The following is a 22,236-nucleotide window of genomic DNA, read 5'->3' on the forward strand; positions in this document are numbered from 1 at the left end:
GCCGAACGAACATCCCATTCAGATGCTGCAGCCAGCCAGGAAACCTAACAACCACTTTTTTTTTTCCCCTCCCGCTGAAGCCTCAAATGATGTCTGCCAGGGCCCGGACGGGAAAGGCTGAACAACACCCCACAAGGGACAGCACAGAAGAGCTGGTTCACAACAAAAGGGATGGAGTTTGAACGGGAAGGAGAGCAAGAAAAGTTTTCTCAAACTTTGCTGCTGGGAAATCTGCAGCAGCAGCAGCTGCTGTGGTGGAACAGGTGTCCAGTCTGTGCTAGGGCTGCGGTGACTGCCACATGGCAATTCCCTGGATTAAAGGAATGGTCAGTAAAGACATCTGGACCAAGAAATGTCAAGACTTTGAATGTATAGGAAGCCTAGAGCTGGTTTTACAGCAGAGAGATGCGCCAACCTGTCTAGAAGTCAGATTTGCTGGTGAGGGGAAAATCCGTGGAGAAAGACTCCAGGTGCACCCAGGTGGTTATTCAACCACCTTGGAAAGACGGGAAGAAAGGAAAGAAAGAAGTGGTAGGGCAGCTTCACAGTGGGGTAGGGTTTACCCCCACCCCAGAGGAAAAAAAAAAAAAAAGCAGCAGACCACTGTTTCTGAAGAGAATCCAGCGTTTACTGAGGGGTCTCCTGGTACATTATTATTTAAGATGTAGAAGTATCGACACAAGGATTGCAATGTGAGCACAGAATCACACTGGAAAAATAGTGCACCTCTCACCTATGTTGCTAAGCTGAAAAGCCAAGGAAAAATCTTCAGCTTGGAATAATCAAAACAGAAGTTTTTTCTGTTTCTTACTAACATGCAAATATAAGAAGTTTTTGAATCATCCACAGCATTCTGTTTGAAAAAAGGAAAAATTCTTTGCTTTGTTGGAGTTTTCCTTAAATCTTTTACAAACAATTCCCTTTTTTTAATGCCATTCTTAATCTAGAACTTACAATTTCCCTTAAAAAATGTCAGTGAAAGATCTGGCATTTACAAATCAAAACATTTCATATCAGAAGTGTCAAGTGAAATGTTTTATATTTTTGGAATATTTTATTTCTTTTTTGGCTGAAACAGATGAATTTCATTTAAATTTGCAGCTAACTTTGGTCCTTGTGGAATATTTTTTTTTGGTGAAGTTACTATATGCTGGGAAAAATTCAGCTAATGAGTAAGGAAATGGCTGGAGGGAAACATTCATGAATGGAGAAGAATGAGAGGAGATTACTGATACAGTTCCTCAAGTGCCAGTTCTAAGAGCCATCTTAGTTAATATTTTCATGAATGACCTTGAAACAGAAAATAAGAATGTGTTAATGTACCTTGAGGGTAAGAGGTAGGGAAGCACTGTCACTAACGATGAAGACTGGGATATGTTACAGAAAGGGCTAGTTGTCCTTGAGCCTACAATAAGATACATGAAATGCAGCAAAATATTGAATTTCAAGGTATGCAGCAATACTTCCAAGGTCACATGTTCAAAGATTAAGAACAACTTCTGCTCTGAACAGAACTTAATTAGTTGAAAACAACTGGAAAAAAAAGAAAGTATACTATTCTATCATAAGACAACTGTAACCACTTACGCAATAAGTGCCACAAAAATGGCAAATGTAATCCTATGCCCAGTAGAGGAGGAATTTCCAGTAGTGTTAAGGAAGTATTAGGGCCATCATACAAGGCTCCATGTATCTTCATCTGAAGTTACTGCTGTAATACAGCTTTGGTCATCTTTGTACAAGAAAAGATGAATTCAGGCTGGAGCTGATGCCAAGCAGGGATTTAAACGGATGAAGGGACTTGATAGCCTGCCTTGCACCAGAAGAGCTGAAGCTCACTGTGTTACTCTGTTAAAAAGAAGGCTGAGAGCAGACACAGCTGCTGCCAGTAAATATGCTAGAAGGCTGAACGCTAGGAGGAAAAACAGGTATTATAGTTAAAGGTCTTGCATAAACGGACATAAACAGGGTATGAGTAATGTTGGTTGAAGCTAGAAAAAGAACATCAAAGAAAGCAATCCAATGGGAGAGAGAAAGGCCAAACCCAGACTACTCTTAAGCTTGCTAAGCTTGTGGAAAGGATGAAATTACATGGCGCTCAGGATAGCAAGCAAGATAGTGAGCCAGACCATCCTTTCCAGGGCTGTACTTCCTAATCTATGCTAATCCGAGCAAGGCAGCAGCTCAGTGGCTTTTTCTTTTGTCGTGTTCTCATCTTGTTCTCTAGGACCATCACTGATACGGAGAAGGAGGTTTAACAGTATCGCATGACAGAAGTGCCAGCCACAGCTATGCAGTGAAGCTCAGATGTCAGATGTCCAGAGCTATTAGCAAACAGTTCAAAACCACTCCATAAAGGACAAAAGCCTGGCAGAAGGAAAAAAAAAACGAAACAGCAAGTCCATTGTAAGCGTATCTGTGGTCTTTCTGAAAACGTTCTAGGAGTAAAAGAGGAGGTCAGGTTAGCATGTTCAATGCAGATTGCAAGATACTCACTCGGCACCAGGAGTGGATGTTTGAAATCAGCGTCCCAGTCACAGGGACCTCTGAGTCAGGAAGGATTTCACTTCACAGGAAGTTACACCATTTGCTTCTCTGATGAGGTTAAGAAAACAGCAAAAGCTCCTGCTGGCTCCTCCTTTATGCACAAAACTGGGGTTCAACCAGTTTTACCTGGAATTCCCTAATCCTTCCTTCAGTACAACTGTTATCTTCTGCCACAGACCTCCCAGAGATCCAAATTACTACTAAGCTGAATGCATCCTCGCTGTCTGGAAACCACTGGTTTGTGCTTGCAGCAGCATCCACTTTTGTTTATTCAGGTAAGGGGCAATGCTAACAGCTGAAATGTGGTTTGCTGCTGTCACACTTTCTTGTTGCTTATACCCATGCAGTGAGGGCACCAGAAAGCTACCCGGCCAACACACAGGAACTTTATGCCCATTCCATAAAATAACAGGGGGAAAAAAAGTGTTAGGCAACAGAGAATCAACTTCTGCCTGTGCTGAAAAGACCAATCCCTCCTGCCATGCTGAACTTCCAGAGAGCTTTGGGTCATACTGGAGGCGGGGGAGCGTCTGCCTTCTCTCTGTTTCCATCTCTGGGACAGATTTGAAAATAGCTTCACACATTTATGTGGAGTTGCATTTTTGCACAAACGTGTGAAAGAAACACCCCTTGGGCACTGTCAGGGGATGATCAGATGACTCAAGGTCTAAATGTTCTCACAGCTTTTCCCTTTCAAGGACAATCTGTTGCACAGTCTCTGCTCCCTCTGCGAGGAGTGCCAGAACTGGTGGCTCTCATCAGTTTGGCTAGCAAGGGATTTATCATGGGCAGAGAGCTTTCATGTCTGGTCCAACCACCTGGTGTTACCTAGATAATGCCCTGGCCATGCAGCACAAGAGAGGCTGTGCCACTGATGGGTTGCTTACCAGTGCTCTATTTCTAGCACCTCCTGTGCTCCCATCTGTGGTGATGGCCATAACGGTGCCCGCAGGACAGGGTCTGGGGAGCATAAGCTACTACTGCACAAGAGCAGATGACGTACAAAGCCATACGGGCACACAAGGCTGCCGAGATCTCGCAGGCTGGAGTGGTGTTACCTTTGTGGTAGCAGGGGGAGAGCAGAGATCTTGATATAAAACCTCCCCTGAACAGTGCTGGCGTTTCTGCTCTCACACTGATCCTGGCATGACATCAACCATCTCTGAATGCTGGCTCCCAGCACGGCCATTCCTCCCCCAAGTCCCAGCATCAGCTCTCTTAGATCTCAACCCAACACGCTTTCCCAATAAGCAACAGGCTTTTCCCTTTTTATTCCCAGATAAAACACACAGATGAGTGAAACGTACACCACATAAAGATGCTGTAGAAGGATAAACAGACAAGATGACAGAGGACTGGGTGATTGAAGGGTGAAATGACTGAATACCTGGCATAATCTCCACAGCAAAACTGGGCAAGAGATCAGCAAGCAGCCCTGTCCTGCCTAGAAAAGACAGAAGGAGGAGAATAAGGAGAAAGGTTACTGCAAGAAAAACACACTCCCCAGCCCCTGCCTTTGCCTCCAGTACCCTTCCTCATCAGCCCACTTGCACTCTCTTAAGTGAATTCCTATCAACCATAGCCGTCATCCTGCTCCATGCCTGGTGTCTGCCTCTGAACTTCTGCCATTTCTGTGTCCTTGCATTTTATCAGCAGAGCTGGGGAGGAAAAGAATCTGGAACAGAGCTTCTCCAATCTAGGCACAAAATAACAAGAGGGAGGTCCCCTTAGCATGGTTACACGGTAACATCTTTCTGGAGTTATACTCCACACATGCAAAAAGCTCCTGGAAATGCAGGACAGTCCTCAAACAGGATTTGGTTTACTTTAAAATAAAGTACTGATATAGTTTGGATGAATGTGAAAAATCTTTAACCCAAGGCCCTTGACAAGTCAGCCACATGCATCCAACACCTGTGGGTGGTGCTCTCCACGTGGGGCTCTGCAATCTCAGAGCCAGCTCCAGGAAAGGAGTCTTGAAGTGTGACTGTGACTATGTGCTACTTATTTCAAGATGCACAAGCAACTTATTGAAATTGTGTGATATAAGGCCAATTCTCAAGCGAAGCAAATCAACCAGGGAAGGATTCATGTAGAAATCTGTGCAATCACTTTGAAAAAGGAAAAGAAAAGAAGAAAAAGTAATAAATCAACTTCTAATTTATAACTGAATACAAACAAAATCCAAGCCCAAAGGCAGCTTTGTGCCTGTTTGTTTTGGCACTGAATGCCTGGGATGTTTCTAACACATAGCAAACATCCTGCAAGGTGTTCAACTGTAATTTACACACACCTGTGCATCAGCAGACAGCACTACGTGCAGCTGTGCTGCATACTCTTCTGTATAGCACCAGAATCATGCCAGGATTTTTAACAACATGCATAAGATAGGAGACCTGCACTCTGAAGAGAGATATACATTGTGGATATAACATAACAGAAGCAGCTATGGGCAAGCCAGTGCAAAAGTGGTAGAAAGCTACCTTTAACCTCCCCACATGCCCTTCAGGTCCTGCACTAAGCAGCACTCAGACACAACGATGAACTGGATCCCAAGTTCCTTGGCCACTAGTCTGTCCTTCAAGCGTGTTACAATCAAATTCCCACTGTCTGTTTTTTCTCAGTGCTTTGGCAGAGGTTCTGTAGAGACCAAAAATCAGAAGGATGCCTAGTAGAGGCATAACAAACACATTCTGAATGCAGGCAGTGCCTTGCAACCAGTTGCAACTCCTCAAAGCCGCCTCGTACTCACAATAATACCGTCATGATGAGGTGTTCCTGAAGCCTTAGCAAAAGATACAATAGTGATCCTTCAGATAACTGTTCCTCATTTCCTACTTTGAAGGAGGACACTTGCCATCGGTCTATTGCAACATTTTTATCCACACATACGGAGAGTTTCATGACATTCTTTGCAGTCCATTTTCCGGAAGGATCAAGTGCCCAAACTGCTCACAACTACCTTGTTATGAGAAAGTGCTCATGTATGATTTCTGCTCAAAAGATATAGGCACACATACAACATGTGTGCGTGGTTTTAGTCTTGGGTGCCACAAGTGAGCTCCAAACACATGCAACAAATGTATGCCTTGTGTCACAGTATGCTAGATTTACATTATGTTCTACATGCATATTAAATATATTCCTTATTTTCCAAGCACGCACAAAAAAATATGCAATTCTTGCATAGGCCTCTGTGTCTGTGTGTGTATGTGAACAATGTACATGCGAACTGCACGCGTGCAGAACATACGGGTAGACACGGGCATGCAGCTTGCCTGCCATGTAATATTATTTCCACACAAGCTCACATGCAGCCCTAGTCTGAGAGCAGACGCCAATGGACAAGTAGCTGGAGATAAATAGCTAACTTAGGGCTGGGATGTGTGGTACCAGGGGTAAGAGAGTGACACCTATAAAGAACAGAAGCTCCATCTCACGAGGCCAAATAGGCACTTGCTTTATTTTGAACCTACCCAAAGAGACTGGATCCCTGCTGGTGCTGGGTCTTATGCTGCCTCCTGATCCCAGGAGGAACCATGTGTTCAAGAGGGAAGAAGCATCCCTCAGAAACAACAGCACCTGAGAACTCGGTAACTCATTACAAAGGCAATCAAAGTAGTTCCTCTGTGCTACTTACAAGCATCAAGTATTCCCCTGCTTGTGCAGCCTCCCTCAGCTCTGCTGAGTATCTGCTTGGGGAATTTGCTCCCTCTGCCTCACCAGTGGGGCTCGCACAGGCCTGGGGGCCCCAGGGGGGAGGGTGTGAACAACACCCAGGAGGACCCAAGGCAGCAGCAAACCCCACCACAGCTCAGCCTGAGCTCTGCTGCCCTGACCAGCCCAGCTGACAGCCAGAAAGCACAAAGCCCGCCTCTGGTCTGCTGTGCCCCCAGCAGCTTTACATGCACCCCAGCTCTCCCCAGCCTGGGATGAATTAATTCCCCGATAACCCTTCCCCACACCCTGCGCTTTCCCCTCGGCGGGTGAAGCCAAGCTGCCATGGCTGCCCCGCCGTTGCCATGGCAACGGGAGGCTCCCTGCCACTGCCCCTCATTGAAGCTGACTTTTCCTTCTGCCGCTGCCGCCAGCAACAAGTGGAGCAAAAAAAAGCAACAAGTGGAGGAAAATCACCCCGTCTGCCTGCCTGCCTGTGGGTACAGGGACAGGGCGGCTCTGGGGGTAACAAGGCCCACCACTGATCTCCGCTTGCCTGCCCTGTGCAAGCCCGGGGCACCTCCAAAACCAGATGGTAGTTGGCAAAGGGGAGCCCAGGCCAGCACCATGATGGGTTCTGTGGTGCCCGAAGCTGTGGGACACGGGGCAGGGTCTCAGCGAGCAAGGCCCCCTTTGGACCAACAGCAGAAACGCCAGCCAGGAGACGGCCATGGTGATCGTGGCCGGCAAACTCCTGGGTCTCAGTTCTCCTTCTGCAGGCGTTAAGCTCACCTCACTTCTCTCCTGGTTTTGGGGTGGGTTTTTTTAAGCAATGCTTTAAGGTGGAGGGCTGGAACTACAAAGCAATCGGTGGGGGGAAAACAATTTAGTGAAACATCCCGCCAAGAGACCATCTGGCCACACAGCCCCACCTGCCTGAGCAAGAGGGCTGCCGGCACCACAAGGCACAGCCAAGCATGGCTGCCCAGCCGCAGCTCCGCTCCCCGGCAAGGGCTACGTGTCCTCTGTGCAAGCTCTCACCACGGAGCCCCAGAAGACGCCCCTGGGGGAAAAGAGGGAATAGATGATGCCCCCGTTTACCAGGACTGTCCCCGGGGGAGCTCTGCTGGAGCTAGGAGGTCGTCCTCATTCCGGCATGGATCTGGGCCATGCTCCTGTCTCTGTTTCCCACCGCGCTGCTGCAGGGCTTTACCCGCCTGCAGCAGCCTCTCACCGAGCACCACACACACACCAGGCCCTGGAAGCCCCAACATCCAAGGGAGTCCCTGAGCCCCCAGTCTGCACCGGCAAAGCACAGCAGGAGAGGGCAGGAGGAGGAACAGGAGAGGAAAACCTGCACAGAGCAGCTCCAGGAGGTGCAGAGATACAGAGGAGGCAAGTGAGGACAGGAGATAAAACACAGGAGGCAGGCGGGTGACAGAGCAAGAGAGCAAATAGCAGGAGACTGGGGAGAATGTGGAGTCAAGCAGACAATTAGCAGAGAGTCTGCAGAGAAGAGACACAAAAATAATTAGGGTAAGTGGTGCAGTTGAAAAGAAATGATGACATGAATAAAGTAGGCGCAGGTGCAGTCAGGAACAAGGCAATTGCGTAGATACTGGCAATTGCATAAATGTGATAAATATTGGGTAAATATGGGAATAACTGTTGAATTGATTTCCCTACTGAGGGCTGCGTCTGCAGCCCCACCTGCAGCACTGGGACCACAGGAGGCAGCAGCTCCAGAGGGAACTATTTCTTTCTCAGTAGCAGAAAAATTTGCCAAGCAATGGCATGGCCAGAGGCCCCTGGCACAGGATGCTGCCCTGAGGGGAGGCTGGAAAGGACAGGAGAGGAAGTGTGGCCCTTGTAAATCTGATACTTTTCCAAGGAAGCTGCTGTGAGATTTATTGGGACAGCATGGCACTGCAATGAGTTCCTCTGTGCTCCCTCTGCTCAGAGTAAACTTTATCCTTTCTTCCCATCCTGCTCTTCAATTGGAGGGAGAAACAGCAGCAGCCCTTCTTGGAGATCAAAGTTTTAGCAGGCAACAAAGACCTCCAAGGAGGCTGTTGCCATGGCTACCTTAGTAACAGAGGTCTTTTAATCACGCCAGTCTCCTTTGTGAGCAGCGTGTGGCTGTCGCTGGCAAACAAGGAGGAAAAGAGGGGTAAAAAACCTTGGCAACAAGTAGCACTTCTAAACGGTGTGAAATAAATAACTAAGAGTAGGCTGGGCTATGATGAGGGGGACTGGACCCAGATTACAAAGGGACAGCCACAGTGGTCCGGGGCAGGGCAGCAGCCACTAGTGAGGACAGAAGGAGCACTTTGGGGGTGGGAAGACACCAGTGGCCTTCCTGGCATTAATGCCTTTCCTGGATTTTTAAGTGGAGGCCTTCCACACCGATCACTTCCTTCGCCTGCTGGCACTACGTGCCTTGGTTCACCAAGGTGCAGCTCAAGGTTGGAGAGCCCTCGCCGTGAAGTTGCTCACAGACACCTCCCTGGCTGAGATCTGGCCCTCTCATCCCCAACACATGGCCGATAGCACTGACGTCTCTGCCAACTGCTGTGACCAAGTGCTACTGGCAGCTTTTCAGCGAAACAGAGTGAAATCCTAAAACCATCATCTTGTAAGGAAAAATTTTGCCAAGAACTTTTCTGTCTCCAAAGCCACATCAATTTTTATAATACAGTCTCTCCTGGCACACAAGAGACTCCAAACCTGGCTATATTTATATCAGCTATTGAGTCACTTTGCTGAGTAAGAACTGTCTTATTAGCATTGCACGCCATACACACACGTCCCGGGAGAGATTTATCCTCTCTGAAAGCCAACGCACGTCTCTATTAGTACATTAATTACTGTGCAATATGCTCTGTGTATATGTACCTACATGCCCCATCCCTGGAAGTGTTTAAGGCCAGGCTGGATGGGGCGTTGAGCAACCTGCTCTAGTGGAGGTGTCCCTGCCCATGGCAGGGGGGTTGGAACTCGATGATCTCTAAGGTCCCTGCCAACTCTAACCATCCCATGATTCTGTGATTCTTTTCAGCCTATGGGTGTTAGACTTGATAAATTTCGGGTCTAGCCTGTATCAATACTGGCTGGTAATACAAACTACCAAAGATGTCAGTTTACCTAAGTTAAGTGCTGGCTGACTTCAGAAATTATCAAAATCCTAATTAACAAAAACAAGTGCTAATTGTTGTCATTTAAAGCATAACAACAGTAGAGGCTGAAGCTTCTAAAAGATTAATTATAAAATAATATTTCACTACTATATAATTTATGTAGTATTAGCCAACAAATTGGATGGAAAACAGCAGGCAGTAGCTGTCTAGCGAAGCACACGGATCACTAACCAAAGCATCAAACCAACAACTGGGATTAGTGGATCACTTCCCTGCCTCTTCCAGGAGCTTGACATGTCCTTGGGAATGAAGCCACTATTTCGTGAAGCATGTCTAAGCTATGCAAAGTCTTGTGGTGCAAACACTGCCAAGCGTGCACAGACCTATGCATTTCAGGGTAGCCAGCTGTGCGCCTAGCTATGCCTACAGCCATTGCCATTGCTCTACAGCTTGGGAAGGGAGCAGTACAGCTGCTCTCACAGGACCCTGCACCTTATTAGTAAATTTTGGCTCTCAGAGAAAGGGTTATATGCAATCCCACTCAATTAAGCCTAGACTGCTGCTGATGTGAGCTGGGTCACTTGAAGCTAGGATGGGGTATCTGTTGACACTGCCCTGTACTTGTGATTCAAAGGTTACTCCAGGCACCCTGCACCCACTGCACTGGTACACTTGCAGTTCCCTTCAACAGAAGCTGCAATGGAATGACTTTACTGAAGCCCACTGACATTCTCAGATAAAAAGCAATGCATAGGGGCTATGAATAAAAATTCGATTAATAGGACTGTATTTCAAGAAGCAGGACACACAGCTGCTAGCAACTCAGGTAGAAATGTAGACTTTCTTAAATTTAGGATTCAGCCTTTTTGATTCAATCACATTAGTTCTAAAAAATAAAAACGTATAAAGTTGCAAATGGATTCACTAGCCCAGCTGTAACATCAGCAAAGTGTTCTACATTTCTATTAAAACACATGAGTGCAGACAGCATCTCTCGACTCCTGTTGTGGAAATGCTAAGCTCTGTACTACTCTACTCCTGCCACAGCAGAAGCAGACTTCATACAGTTTCCAGCATGCTAGACCCCCTTTGGAGATTCCAAATGCCATCAAAATACAAATATTTAATAAAAGTGTAATAGTACTTTTTAATTTAAATTCTTTCCCTGCTCTACAGGAGGTTCACTACCAGCCAATCTCCTGTTTCTGAGGCACCGTCCCCCTGCCCTTGCCTACACTGATTCTGTTAGAGAGGGTTAAAGTCCCTGACGAAGCAAAACCTACTGAATGGTCTTTTCAGCAAAACACATACGCACATGCTTAACCTCAGGTGTGCTTTATAAATCCAACCAGCTTTCCTGAGCACCAATGGATATAAATAAATGCTTATATGCTTCTCTGAAATAGGCCTGAAATGAAGACAGGATGGGATTCTCTGAAGCTACCTAGATTTGTCCAGCCCCTTTGTGTGTCTACATGACACATCCAGGTGACAACACTCAACATGCAATCCCATCATGACCCAGGCTGACTGGCTACTTAAGACTTCACTGGAAGTCTCTGTGATTGCTTCCCTAAGAAAAAAGGAATATTGTAATTTGGTCAGGTTCCGGATTTTGCTCCAAGTTGTGATTAAGCAGCTTTTGACCAATTTTTAATGGTGCAATTCACTGTATAAAAAGCACTCCACTTGTAGCTAAGCAAGTTTCCATTAATTTATTGATGCTATTAGACATCTACCATTTTTGCCTCTCAGACCTTTTAAGGTTTCTACATGGTATTAAACTGCTCCATCCAGCAGTAGGCTTCTCTAACCCAAAGACACCTTTCATCTTGGCATTAATATGAAACCCCTAGGGGGGATATTTTCCTATTTCCTTTTGCGTTCTCATTTTTCTGTCTCCCCCCAGTGATAACATGAATGGGTAGAACCTCTGCTCTATTCAAAATTCTAATTTATGCTTAAATCATACAGCAACCCCAAAATAAGCAATGTAAATTATATTTGAAAGACCACTGTCAGCAGGGAGCAAACAGCAATGTGCTGTGGGAATCACAGTGTCACTCGCAGACACTATCCCTCCACTGCTCCAACCGTTCTAATCTGGTTCCACCCAAAGAGCAGCAAGCAACAAACAAAAACCTTTTACCATATGTCCCCTAGACTCTGGTCTACATCTGTACTCACTGTCTCCCTCAAAGCAACAGGATGGAATAAAAAGTATCCCAGGAAATGCCAGAATATTAAGAAATGGCATTTTCACCACTGCCTGCTTCCTCCTTTAGCCACCAATGGGGAGAGGAAAAGGAAAGGGAAGAAGAAATAACAGCAAAAGCAGAAGGAAAACAATAAGGTGGGAAGAAAGGAAAGAAGGAAGGAAGGAAGGAAGGAAGGAAGGAAGGAAAATGGGTAGGTAACCTGGAATCACTCCGAAAACTGGAATGTTGCCTCCGTACACACTACCCAGGAAAAGAAATACACACAAGCTGCGCCAAACAGCATGAGGCAGAACAAAGTATGCCCACGACAAGTATGCTTTCATGCTGCTGCCAAACTTAGCAGAGTGGTACAGAGAGTGCAAGGTCTGACCCACAGGCTGTAGTGAACAGAAAAGCAGACGCGGTCAAAGTAACACAGCCTAAGCTACATGTTTCCTCCCAGCACAACCACAACGAACTGGGGCCAGGGACATCATCAAGCCAGCTTCAGAGCATGGGGTTTCTTTGTTCCTCCCCCCCCCATAGTCTTCTGTATACACTGAAAAACAGATTCTTCCTGTTACCATGGCACTGTTTTATCACTGGTGTCTGAGCACAGTTGTAGACACACAGAAGATGAAGACACCAAATCCTGGACAGGAAGGTGAAGAAGGGACAAAATTCAGCAGCCCATCACCATGCAGCCACAGACAGCTCCTCTGGAGAGGCTACTTAACAGCTACAGCTGCCATCTGGCAGAGAAAACTCCACCTGAACCAAGGCAGGTCAGTCTTCGGCCTGTTATTAACTAGAATATGATACACAGTCATGCTCTGGATTTAGACAGAGATGACACTGTTTTCTGGAGGGACCCATTCTCCAATAGGCCATTGCTTGACAGATATCTGAAGAAGTGAGGGGAGGTGACGGTCCTGTGATAGTCATTCACCCGTTCAACCTGGTTTATTTTGTGATGACAATTACAGCTCCAAATATAAATGCCAATTAAACTCTGACCTTAGCCATGGGGTCACCTTCTAGGAGTGAAGTACTACAGCTGGGCTCAAGGCAGTGTCAACAAATGTCCCTGAAAGGCCCATTTCACTCCGTTTTTCTCCCTGAGTTGGGATAGGAGCTTTTTTGATTTTTACAGTGAGCTGGATTGTGGAAACTATCACTGAAAGCTAACCCTCCAAACAGGAAAGAAACAGATCCTGCTCACCACACTGCTCACAGGAGCTTAACAGAAACAGAGCCAAGCACGGATACCACAGCGAGGACAGGCCCTTTTAGTGGCAGCATCAGCTTAGACCTGATTAGGGTGACTGTAAAACTGCACCTTTAACTGGACAAGTATAATTAGGCAAAACAGAAAAACCTCTCAAACTGACACACTCAAGCAGAAAAACACAGTGCTTCTTGACATCCTCACAGGTCAGAGGAGTGGGATGAAGGGAATGTTAAAAGACTGCAAAAAGCATAAGATATGATGTCTTATGGGTGTCTATTTTTAAAAGGCTCCGTCTCAAGTGTTCACTTTGCTGCAAGTTTATTGTTTTATGCCTTAAAAACAAGAGTTCTGACTTTCCACAGCCCTGCACCTTCTGTAGTCATTTATGCCTGTGTAACGTGTGAGCAGTGTGGGTGTAAACATTACTATTCTGGTTTCATAGCATTTGCCACCCACTTTGCCTAGGTGTGAATGACTGCACAAGGTGCAAGGCAACGGTGAAGGTACTGCAGGAACTGTTTTACATAGATCTTACACCCATAGTAATATGGTGCACAGATATATACAGAGGGCAAGAGAGCAGAAGGAAAGATACATCAGCTATCTGCTGAAAAAGCAATCTGGCAAGAGGGCTTACCAAGCACAAGCAGCTCCACTGATTCTTCATTGTTGCCCTCCACATCATCCGGTGTGATAATAAGGCAGTAATAGAGCCCACTGTCTCCCCACATCAACTTCCCAATCTGAAGATCTGCATCTGAAAGTCAAAAAACAAAAGTCAGGCTTTCCCTCCAAGACCTATAGGAAGAGCGAAGTGTTGAAAGCACTGGGTCCATCTCTGTGTCCCAAACACATCTAATTTCCTTACTAAGAAGGGGGGTTAACCTTATCCAGAATATTGCAGTATTCAGGAAAAAAAAAACAAACAAAACAGGCTCAGGACTCTGTGGCTGTAAGTGGGAAGACAGGTAACACCTCAGAGACGGCTCACTCTGCACGTGCCGAGAGCAGAAGGGGTAACTAATGTCACTCTGCCTTTCCTATCACCTAAGGCCTAGGGTCCCCACAGTATTTGTGCCACGCAAGAAGAGCTTAGTGTCTCCTCTACAGCACTTCAGTCATCTGCCAAAGAGGTTACACGGAGAGGAAGGGAAACAATCTCCCTTCCTGAGGCTGATCGCATGGCTCTTCACACCAAGGAGCCTCCACTTCTGACTAGGTGGTTTCCTGAGTCAAGAAGCCTTGCACTTTTCAGGGACAAGGTTCCTCACACAACTTTCCAGACCAAATGTTTAAGGACCTGACACCCCCTATTTCCACCCAATTTGACTTCCTCCCATGGAAATCTCCTCTTTTCACAGTGCCCAAGACTGTGTGCATTTAGGTTCACGACACAGTAAGCTGGTGAAGTCCAGAGCTGAGCAAACATGAGGTGCAGGATAATTTTGGTACTTCAGAACTGGGACAAAAATCAGTGGAGTTGGCAAGGAAGAAAAACCTAGCCCACAGAGACTGAATTCATCTCTCTCTTGCTGGCACCCCCTTGGTTAAGGAAAATCTATACACAGAGTAATATGCAGAAACCAGGAATAAAACCCTTCCACTTCATCAAAGGGAAAAGAATACTGTATCAGGGTAGGAGATCTACATGGAGTTGGATAAAGTGCCAAAGGAAATGAATGACCTTTGTGCCTAGGATTGGCTGGTTGAATCCTAAAAGTCTGACATACAACAGCTCCCTTCCAGCAGTCTTTTCTAAGGGAGTTAACAATTACTGCCAGCCTCCAGTATCCCAAATTGCTAAGGGTCCAGTCCAATGCTCAACAAGCATCACTGGGGTAGGAGAGTTACCGTGGACAATGCTGACATCTCTTTCCTTATAGAAGTCCCCTATAGTGATGGCAGATCCTTGTTTGGAGGCCACGACACGGACCGTCCTCCTGCTGTCCACACAGTCCAGGTAGGGATCCCAGTCCAGGTTCCTCTTGCTCATCGTTTGTAAACCAGAAGTCGCCATACCCAAAGCTTCTCCCATCCGGTCCTGGCAGTAAGATTTAAACCTCCACTGTACCACAGCTGGTTGGGTGGAAGAAGTAGAGAAATGGCAGCGAAGCAGAGCGGGTTGAAACAACATGGCCACCTTCTTCTTCTCAGGCACAGTGACCTGCAAACCTTCCACTTCAGCTAGAAGACAAAAACATGAGTGTCATATGCCTTGGTACTGCTTGAAGAGGGAGCTACTGCATTTCATCACAGCATAATTCTCCCCATGTACATAAAATTAAAACGTCCATCTGTTTCAGGTGCTAGGGTGCAATATTCCTTAATGTATTTAAGCATGAATGCTTGCAGAAATAAGTTTGCTTTTTTCATAGCCCACAGCCACAAAGAATAATACAGCACGATGGGGTTGAAGGCTCAAATGCAGTATCCTTACGCTCTGTAGAGACCTTAACACAGTGGTGTGATGATTCACAGGTTCTGTGGCAGGTTCACAGATAAGGAAGAGATATTTTAGGGATGGCTGTACTCCACTTCTACAGCAGGTCAGCCAAGGGGCCAGATCCCAAGTTCATAACAATCCCAATGCAGAATAAGTCACACACCCCCTCCCAATTTCAGTGGCATCACACCTCCTGTTTGAAAGTTAGGCAGCACACAGTGCCTGGCCCAGCCCATTAAGGACTGGTGCCCAGTTAGTGCTGCTTGCTCTGCCAAACTCTAGAGATGCAGGAAGGAGTGGATCCAAATCGCACAGCTCCTGCCAGGGCTGGCATGTAGCACTGAGAGAAATTGCTCCACGTGGGAGGCGAGAAGAAAAAATGGCCCAAACACTCAAGTTTTTCACATTCCCAGGGAGAGATGGATCTTTACACATAAAGTTTATCTACCAGCTGAAGCCTGGAGCTGATGTATTAAGGCCTCAGAGAAGATGCATAGGACTGCTGCCACATCCTTCTGTAGCATAGGGAGAAACCAAGAGTCAATGAGCAATGGCAGCAGAGAGTCCTCGGGAGAGTGAGGTACTCCATCTACCCACAGGAGAATGGCCGAAACCTCCCTCCCACATGTGCCCTTCATTGCTTCCCTCCTCCTGGTGCTGCAGGCAGCAATGCCTGAGAGCACTTACACAACACCAGAAACACACACTGACACTTTCCCAAGCAGGGATGTGCCCACATGTGGAGGCACAGAAACAGCCCAGGAGGTGGGAGAGGAAGCATTTAAGAAAGAGGGTGTTTGTAAGCAGGGACACTATCTGCGGCTGACGGGCAGCAGGGCCTGACGTCTGAGGTTCATACGAGAAAAGAGAACCAGCTATGGTTCCATACCATACCACACACTGGTATGGTGTGTAGTAACCCCTTCCCCCAGTTACCATACACCCCAACGCCCAGAGCGGTGCACAGTGAAGAAAGGAACAACACACAAGGAAACATTCAAGAGAATAAAACAGAAGAGGATGTTTATACAACATCAGGAGGGACTTATGGACTCAGGAGAAGCTTAAGGAGAAACGAAAGACTGAGGACAAAAAAGGGCATCCTGATGTTGGGAAAAAGTAGAAGAGAAGGGCAAATGCCAAGAAAGAAGAAAAAAGACAAGAGTAAGGATAAAGTATCAGGGTAAGTATCGGAAGCAGAAGGATAAGCAGGACAACAATCATGGAAGCAGGGAGCTTATGTTCATCTGAAGAAGCTGAAGGTGGTGTTTCAGCCTAGGTCAAAATAATTTCAAAGGGCTGGAGCCAGGTTGCAGGAGATTAAGAAATTATGTAAAGTTGAGAGGAAATGGAGTCAGCAAAAATAAACCACCCACTCCAGAAACGAGAGATGAAAAGGAGATGGAAGCTGGCAAAAGAAAGTGAAATGACAGGAGATATCTTTAGGATGGGGAAAAAAAGGCACAGACTGAAGCACTGGAGCTTAAAGTGGACAGAGAGCAATAAATGCATCAACAGTATGACAACAGCAGGCATAAACAGACAAGGTCAAGTTGGAGACAGCTGCAGACCTGAAAAGCAAAAGCAAGCAAAGATCTCAGGAGCCAGAAGCAAAGGAAAGTGGAGAAGTTGGACCAACACTGAATATTCGTTTCAACAAATTATCAATGTCCAAACTACAAATCACAAAGTCTATAATCATCTCTCAGGGGATAAAAACACAGTATGGACAGAACCTAGGAGAAACCATACTTCAGAGAGGCAAGACAGTCACTGATACTAACAAAAAGTTACTGATCTAGGCTGGATTTCACCCTGGGGACTACTATGTGAAGGCTTGCAGCGCAAAAGGGTGCTACAGCGTTTGCACAGGAATGCTGCATTATGCCTATAATGAAAACATGAAATTATGCATATTATACTTGTTCCATGTGGAAGTTCCACAGGAGATGTCATTAATTTTGCCAGAAGTGCCAAATCCAAACACTGAAATGTGGGTGTTCTCCAGAGTACCATGAGACACAGGTGAGGTCCCAATAAGATGCGCTCACAGGAGCGGCAGGGGCATGAGGCAGCCCCTCCATTTTCCCGAGGTGTAGGCAGAGAGATAACTGAAGTAGCAGCAGCTGGGACATTTCTGCCAGGCCTCCTTTTCCCAGGGACTAGAGGGGCAGAAATGTGGGGGCCATGCATCATTAAGAGAATACCACCACTTGCTTCTCAAGGTGAACCAAGTGATGACGTCTTGTTCTCTCCTCTCTGGAGACCCATGCTTCCCAGGTTGCCTCTGAATGCAAGAGACATGACAAACGCCTTGAAAAATGACTGGGTCTGGGTCAGACCTGTATCTGGCAACTCTGTGCCTGACCCCATGCAGTCTATGGCCAAAGCCAGCATGTGACACGGGCTGGTCAAGTGACTCATCACGTTACTTCAGCTTCAGGGATAAAACAGTGACACAGTGAATATTTAAATCTTTCCCTTGTGAACGAAGTACGCTGCTTAGTAAACACAGTGCTTTCAGCTAACCATGTACCATAGCGCTCCTTCCTTGTTAATGAGATTAATGAGTTTGGCAGGCCAGGGAGTGCTTTAATAAATGATTAGCTGAGCTTTAGCAAATTCTCATCTGACTAACTTTCCCCACCCCCATGTGAATATCTGTATCAAGAAAAGAAAAGCAGCTTTTGGGAAAACACAAGAATTCTTTTTCTACCCAAAACCATTTGGGAGATGTGCAATAAGTTATCTGGCATCTTCTATATCCTATCCCAAGATCTTTATTAACTTTTGAAGTATTCTTTTCGGATCCTTTCCAGAAATAGCATCTAAGAGCAACACAGTGCCTCATACAGAGAGACTGGAGCAGTGAAAACTCTCAATCTATTTAAGTCAAATTATATATAATTATATATGGCTGAACTGGGAAATTATACACCTGTTATTTCCTCTGCCCCCCAAAAAAATGATTGGAATTGATTCATGTAATACGTCACTGCTGTAACAGCGTCCATCAAAAAGGCCAACAGGATGTTCCACTGCCTGAAGACAAGATGGTGGCTCTACACCTAGAAGTTATGTCCATGCACGTGAATTACAGAGGTCTGCTTAGCACTTCCTCAACTGCAAGAAGAAACTGCTGACCTCAAAAATCTTCAAGGGATGAGCCATGATAAGAAATGCCTCAGATGTATCACAGGACAGAACTCTGGGCTGCTTATACAGCAGAGCAAAAAAGAGTGAAAGATGTGAAAAAGGATGACAAGCTTAGTGACAGCACTGTGGTAGCTCTTTGGTTTAACACAAGCAGGACTGAAAAGAAACTGAATTGTGCTCTGCTATGTTTTGACTAATGCAGACAGAGCAAGATTAGCCCTTATTTCAAAATCATCATGGAAATGTAATTTCTGCACTCCAGAGAAGCAACCTGTTCATTGTGAATTTCATAATGTCTGAATTTTCACAAGAAAAATCTAGCTCATGGGAGTCTCATGACTACGTGACAATTTTGCTTTCCTTCTTTCTTGTTCTCCTAAATCCCCAGAAAAAGGCCTGCAAATATTAATCAAGTGCATTTTAAAAACACGGTTATCCTTACGCTCAGAAAATAAAAAGAATCCAGGGTTTTGTGTGTCTGTGCATGTGTATACATACACTCCCAGAGAAAGAGCTTAAAAATAATCACCCTTCAGAAATGTAATTGCATGGGTTTTGTTTGTTTCTCATTGCCAATGTGTATTTGTCTCCTTTCTCTGATTCTTTTCCTGAACCATACTCAGATTATGCATTCAAACTATGCAATCAACATTACACACAAGCTATCGCTAATACATTTTAGTGGCAACTAAAGAAAATCCCAGGAAGTGATTATAGAGGGGAATATCTGTAAGGGCCTTGTGAGTCTGATCTTCGTAAGCACCTTCCATAAGTAAGAGAGAAGGCAACTTAGGCTCTTGCTTTTCTGTTGCCCTCTGGAGAAGCCTGTGCTTCCCTGAGCCCAAATCAATCCCAGCAAGATTTAGCTTCACTAGACAGCCTTTAGTAAGTCCTTATGAATAGAATAGTTTGGGTTGTAAGGGACCTTAAAGATCATCTAATTAGAATAAAGTTGAGCTGAAGCAAGAATCCCTGTAAATAATGGCAAAGCCAAATACCGTCGTTCAGTGTAATAGGTCTCAGACTGCACTCTTCTAGCGCATCAGATAAGAGTTGAGTCCAAGAGAAGGCAGCACACAATATTCTTCAGGTCAGCATGCGTCTCCCTATCTGTGCATGCATCATATCTCTTTCTTTGCAATTATTTGGCTCACACTACCACTTGCCTGAGGCAGTACAGCTGATGCTATGAAACTTCAAAAATTATATCCCCTTATTTATGCACCTTTATTGATAGGACTGGCAGTTGTACACACAGGAGAAAGCAAGTCCTTGGGTCCTGAACCAGGCACCTCAGGAAAACTACTTCTAGACTATACCTAAGGGCTTTGGCAAAAAAGCATATGTTCATTGGTAAGAGGTAGTTGCTCCTAGGGTAGTTTATATCACTTCCCAAAATAAAATAAACTGCTGGGCAAAAGGACACTGTATCTTTCTTTTTTGTGCCTTGGCTACTATGCATCAATTAAAAGCATTCTTTCCCACACTGCTGAATACAGGCACACCATCCACACTTTCAAATGTGGAACAAGACTGAATCAGGAAGTGCAAGAATTGGGTTTTGAGACGAAAAGTCAGAAATGATAAGCAGATGTATAAACAGGTAAATGGAAAGCCAATAGGATCACTGAGATTGTGTTGCACAGATCCTAGCCTACTCATGCTAGACTAAATCCAATTCATGCAATTAATTAGCACAAGCCATCACCACCAGATTGTGTTGGGAAATGAATTGGATGTCTTGATCTGACTCCTATCAGACTTGTGTTCTTAGTTCTGTGGCCACTAACTGTCAACTTTTTTAGCCGACAAAAAAACAACGCCTAAATAGGTGAGCTGCCCCTGAGATGAAAGCATGATAGCTCTTCTTACAGCTCTGTAGCAAAACTGAGAATTTCAGCTTCCTAACTGCTTAACCTGAAACTGGGCAAAACCAAAGCAGTCGGAGAAAACATGGCTTTGCACACCCAGCACTAACAGCACAGAACCTCAGTACCAAAACACTCCACATAGGACACAACCCAAACTCTGCAATCTGACTGCTGTAGTCACTGGGCTATTCCTTGCTCTTTCCCATTCTCTGTGATGCCATTCCCCAGGCTCCTGAGTTCCCCAGGGAAGTACACATACCTGAAATGGCAAGGGCTGTGTAAGGTCTCTCACAAGAGCTCAGGGCTTTTCTAGCTAGTGGTCTCTATTCATCAGTTTCCATGCTCTCATCATACTCTCTTACGACCTGCCCCTTTCACACCTTCACAAAAGCCACCCTGGATGTTTTCAGGTAAGTTATCTCAGCTTTAGCCATCAGATCAAATCCATCCTGTCTTATTACTGTCTCAAAGCTGTTACAATTGTCAGATCGCTCCCAGTTTACAGTCTTGGTTCAGCATCCCAGAAATCATTCCCAGAACTCAGCAATCGGTCACCACCAGAAGCCTGAGAGCGAAGAAAGAAATGGGAAGAGTCCCTACAAGCCTTTTAACACCAAGAGATAACACCTGTCCTTGGGATGGCATTGGGATTTCCACTGGTGACAGTGCCACTCAAGGTGATCCCACAGAAATAGTAAGTAAGAAAAATGTGATATTTCTTCCTAGTTACACTACACTTCCACTGTGTGCAGCCAGTCAATGGAAGTCAGATGAATACTTTAACAAATCAAGGCAGATAAAACAGCCCATCCGTTTCCCTGCCTTCCCAAGAAGTGTGCTCAGTTGGCCAGGAAACAGCAAAGCACCACTTTGCTCCAGCATGCCCCCTCTACCTGCCCTCCTGAACTGTGGCTGGGAAAGCAGAGGTAGTAAATCTACCTGCCTTTGTACGATACCATTGCACTGCAGTGACTCTTCTGCACAGGGAGAGTAAACAGGTACCGAGTCCTAAATTATTTGTGAAAAATTACTTAACAGGAAAAGAAGATTACATTTTAATGTGGACGGTCTTCCAACAGTAATCTTTCCAAGCTTAGGCTGAAAATTTGCTCTGCTTGTTCAGTAGGTAAAACTGGAATCCAGTCTCCAGTGCAACACTTCTCTCTAGTTTAAATGCATAGGAATTACAGCATTAATAAGAATAATGGTAAACACAAGGCGAGGATTCGTTCCAGAGTCAAGCTCCACTTGGTAGCTTACAAGAATCAGCTTTACACAGGGGCTCAAGAATACTTGACAAATTGTACCTTCTTTTTCTAGAATGAGAAGAACACTGTCCTACACATGTCCTAACCCATGTTACTTTACAGGAAGGAATAAAGAATGACCTACTCTTCGTCATTTTGCTGTTGTTATTAAAACACTACATATAGGCACATGAGAGAGGAGGGCAGAGGAGGAAGAGAAGCCAAACCAAATCCACCGTACCTCATGCGGGATTTTTCAAAATTGCAGTAAGAAGTCACAAGGCACAAAACCAAACAAAAGATAAATGTAAGAGCCAAAAATTAAAGATAAACAAATGACAGAAAGGAATTATTGCTGGGAGGAAAGGAACTGCAAGTGCTGATTAGAAATTTCTCAGCCCACCTCGAGGAGGGAGGAGGGGAGAGAAGGGGGCGAGAGCCTCTCTCTCTTTCTTGCTCTCTTTTGTCTCCCTGCTTCCTCCCCATCTTGCACTCTGTCTCTTACCCTGGCCCCTCCACCTCCCAACCCCCACTTCTCTCTCCCAGAGCGGAGTGTACCACTCTGGCTGGATTAGGGCTCCTTACCTCGGCGCAGACCTTTCATTCCTTTGCACAGCCACTGGGGAGAGGAAAATTTTGATTCCATGTTTGCTAGCCTCTCTCTCCCCTTTCTGTGCACGCACGTACAGCGCTCACGCTCACACACCTTTGCTTCTTTGCTTTCTCTCAGCCATGAAAAAAGGACAGCA

The 22,236-nt window shown here is 45.6% G+C and overlaps 1 protein-coding gene across 5 annotated transcripts in view; it reads right to left on the reverse strand.

Moving 5' to 3' along the window:
* ILDR2 (immunoglobulin-like domain containing receptor 2) overlaps positions 1–22,236 on the reverse strand; it is a 35,026-nt gene extending 12,790 nt beyond the window's left edge. Inside the window, exons 1-4 of one of the 5 annotated variants that reach the window (XM_014947240.1) lie at positions 22,194–22,236; positions 14,622–14,954; positions 13,408–13,527; positions 3,935–3,991 (exon numbers count right to left, since the gene is read on the reverse strand). In XM_014947240.1, the coding sequence (XP_014802726.1) occupies positions 3,935–3,991; positions 13,408–13,527; positions 14,622–14,954; positions 22,194–22,221 (538 nt within the window). In that variant the 5' untranslated portion in view covers positions 22,222–22,236. Of the gene's footprint in view, positions 1–3,934; positions 3,992–13,407; positions 13,528–14,621; positions 14,955–22,072 lie in introns of all 5 variants that reach the window. The other 4 variants (XM_014947239.1, XM_014947238.1, XM_014947242.1 and 1 more) reach the window with 4 other exon arrangements.

Source organism: Calidris pugnax, unplaced genomic scaffold, assembly GCF_001431845.1.
Source record: "Calidris pugnax isolate Ruff unplaced genomic scaffold, ASM143184v1 scaffold95, whole genome shotgun sequence".
NCBI lineage: Eukaryota > Metazoa > Chordata > Aves > Charadriiformes > Scolopacidae > Calidris > Calidris pugnax.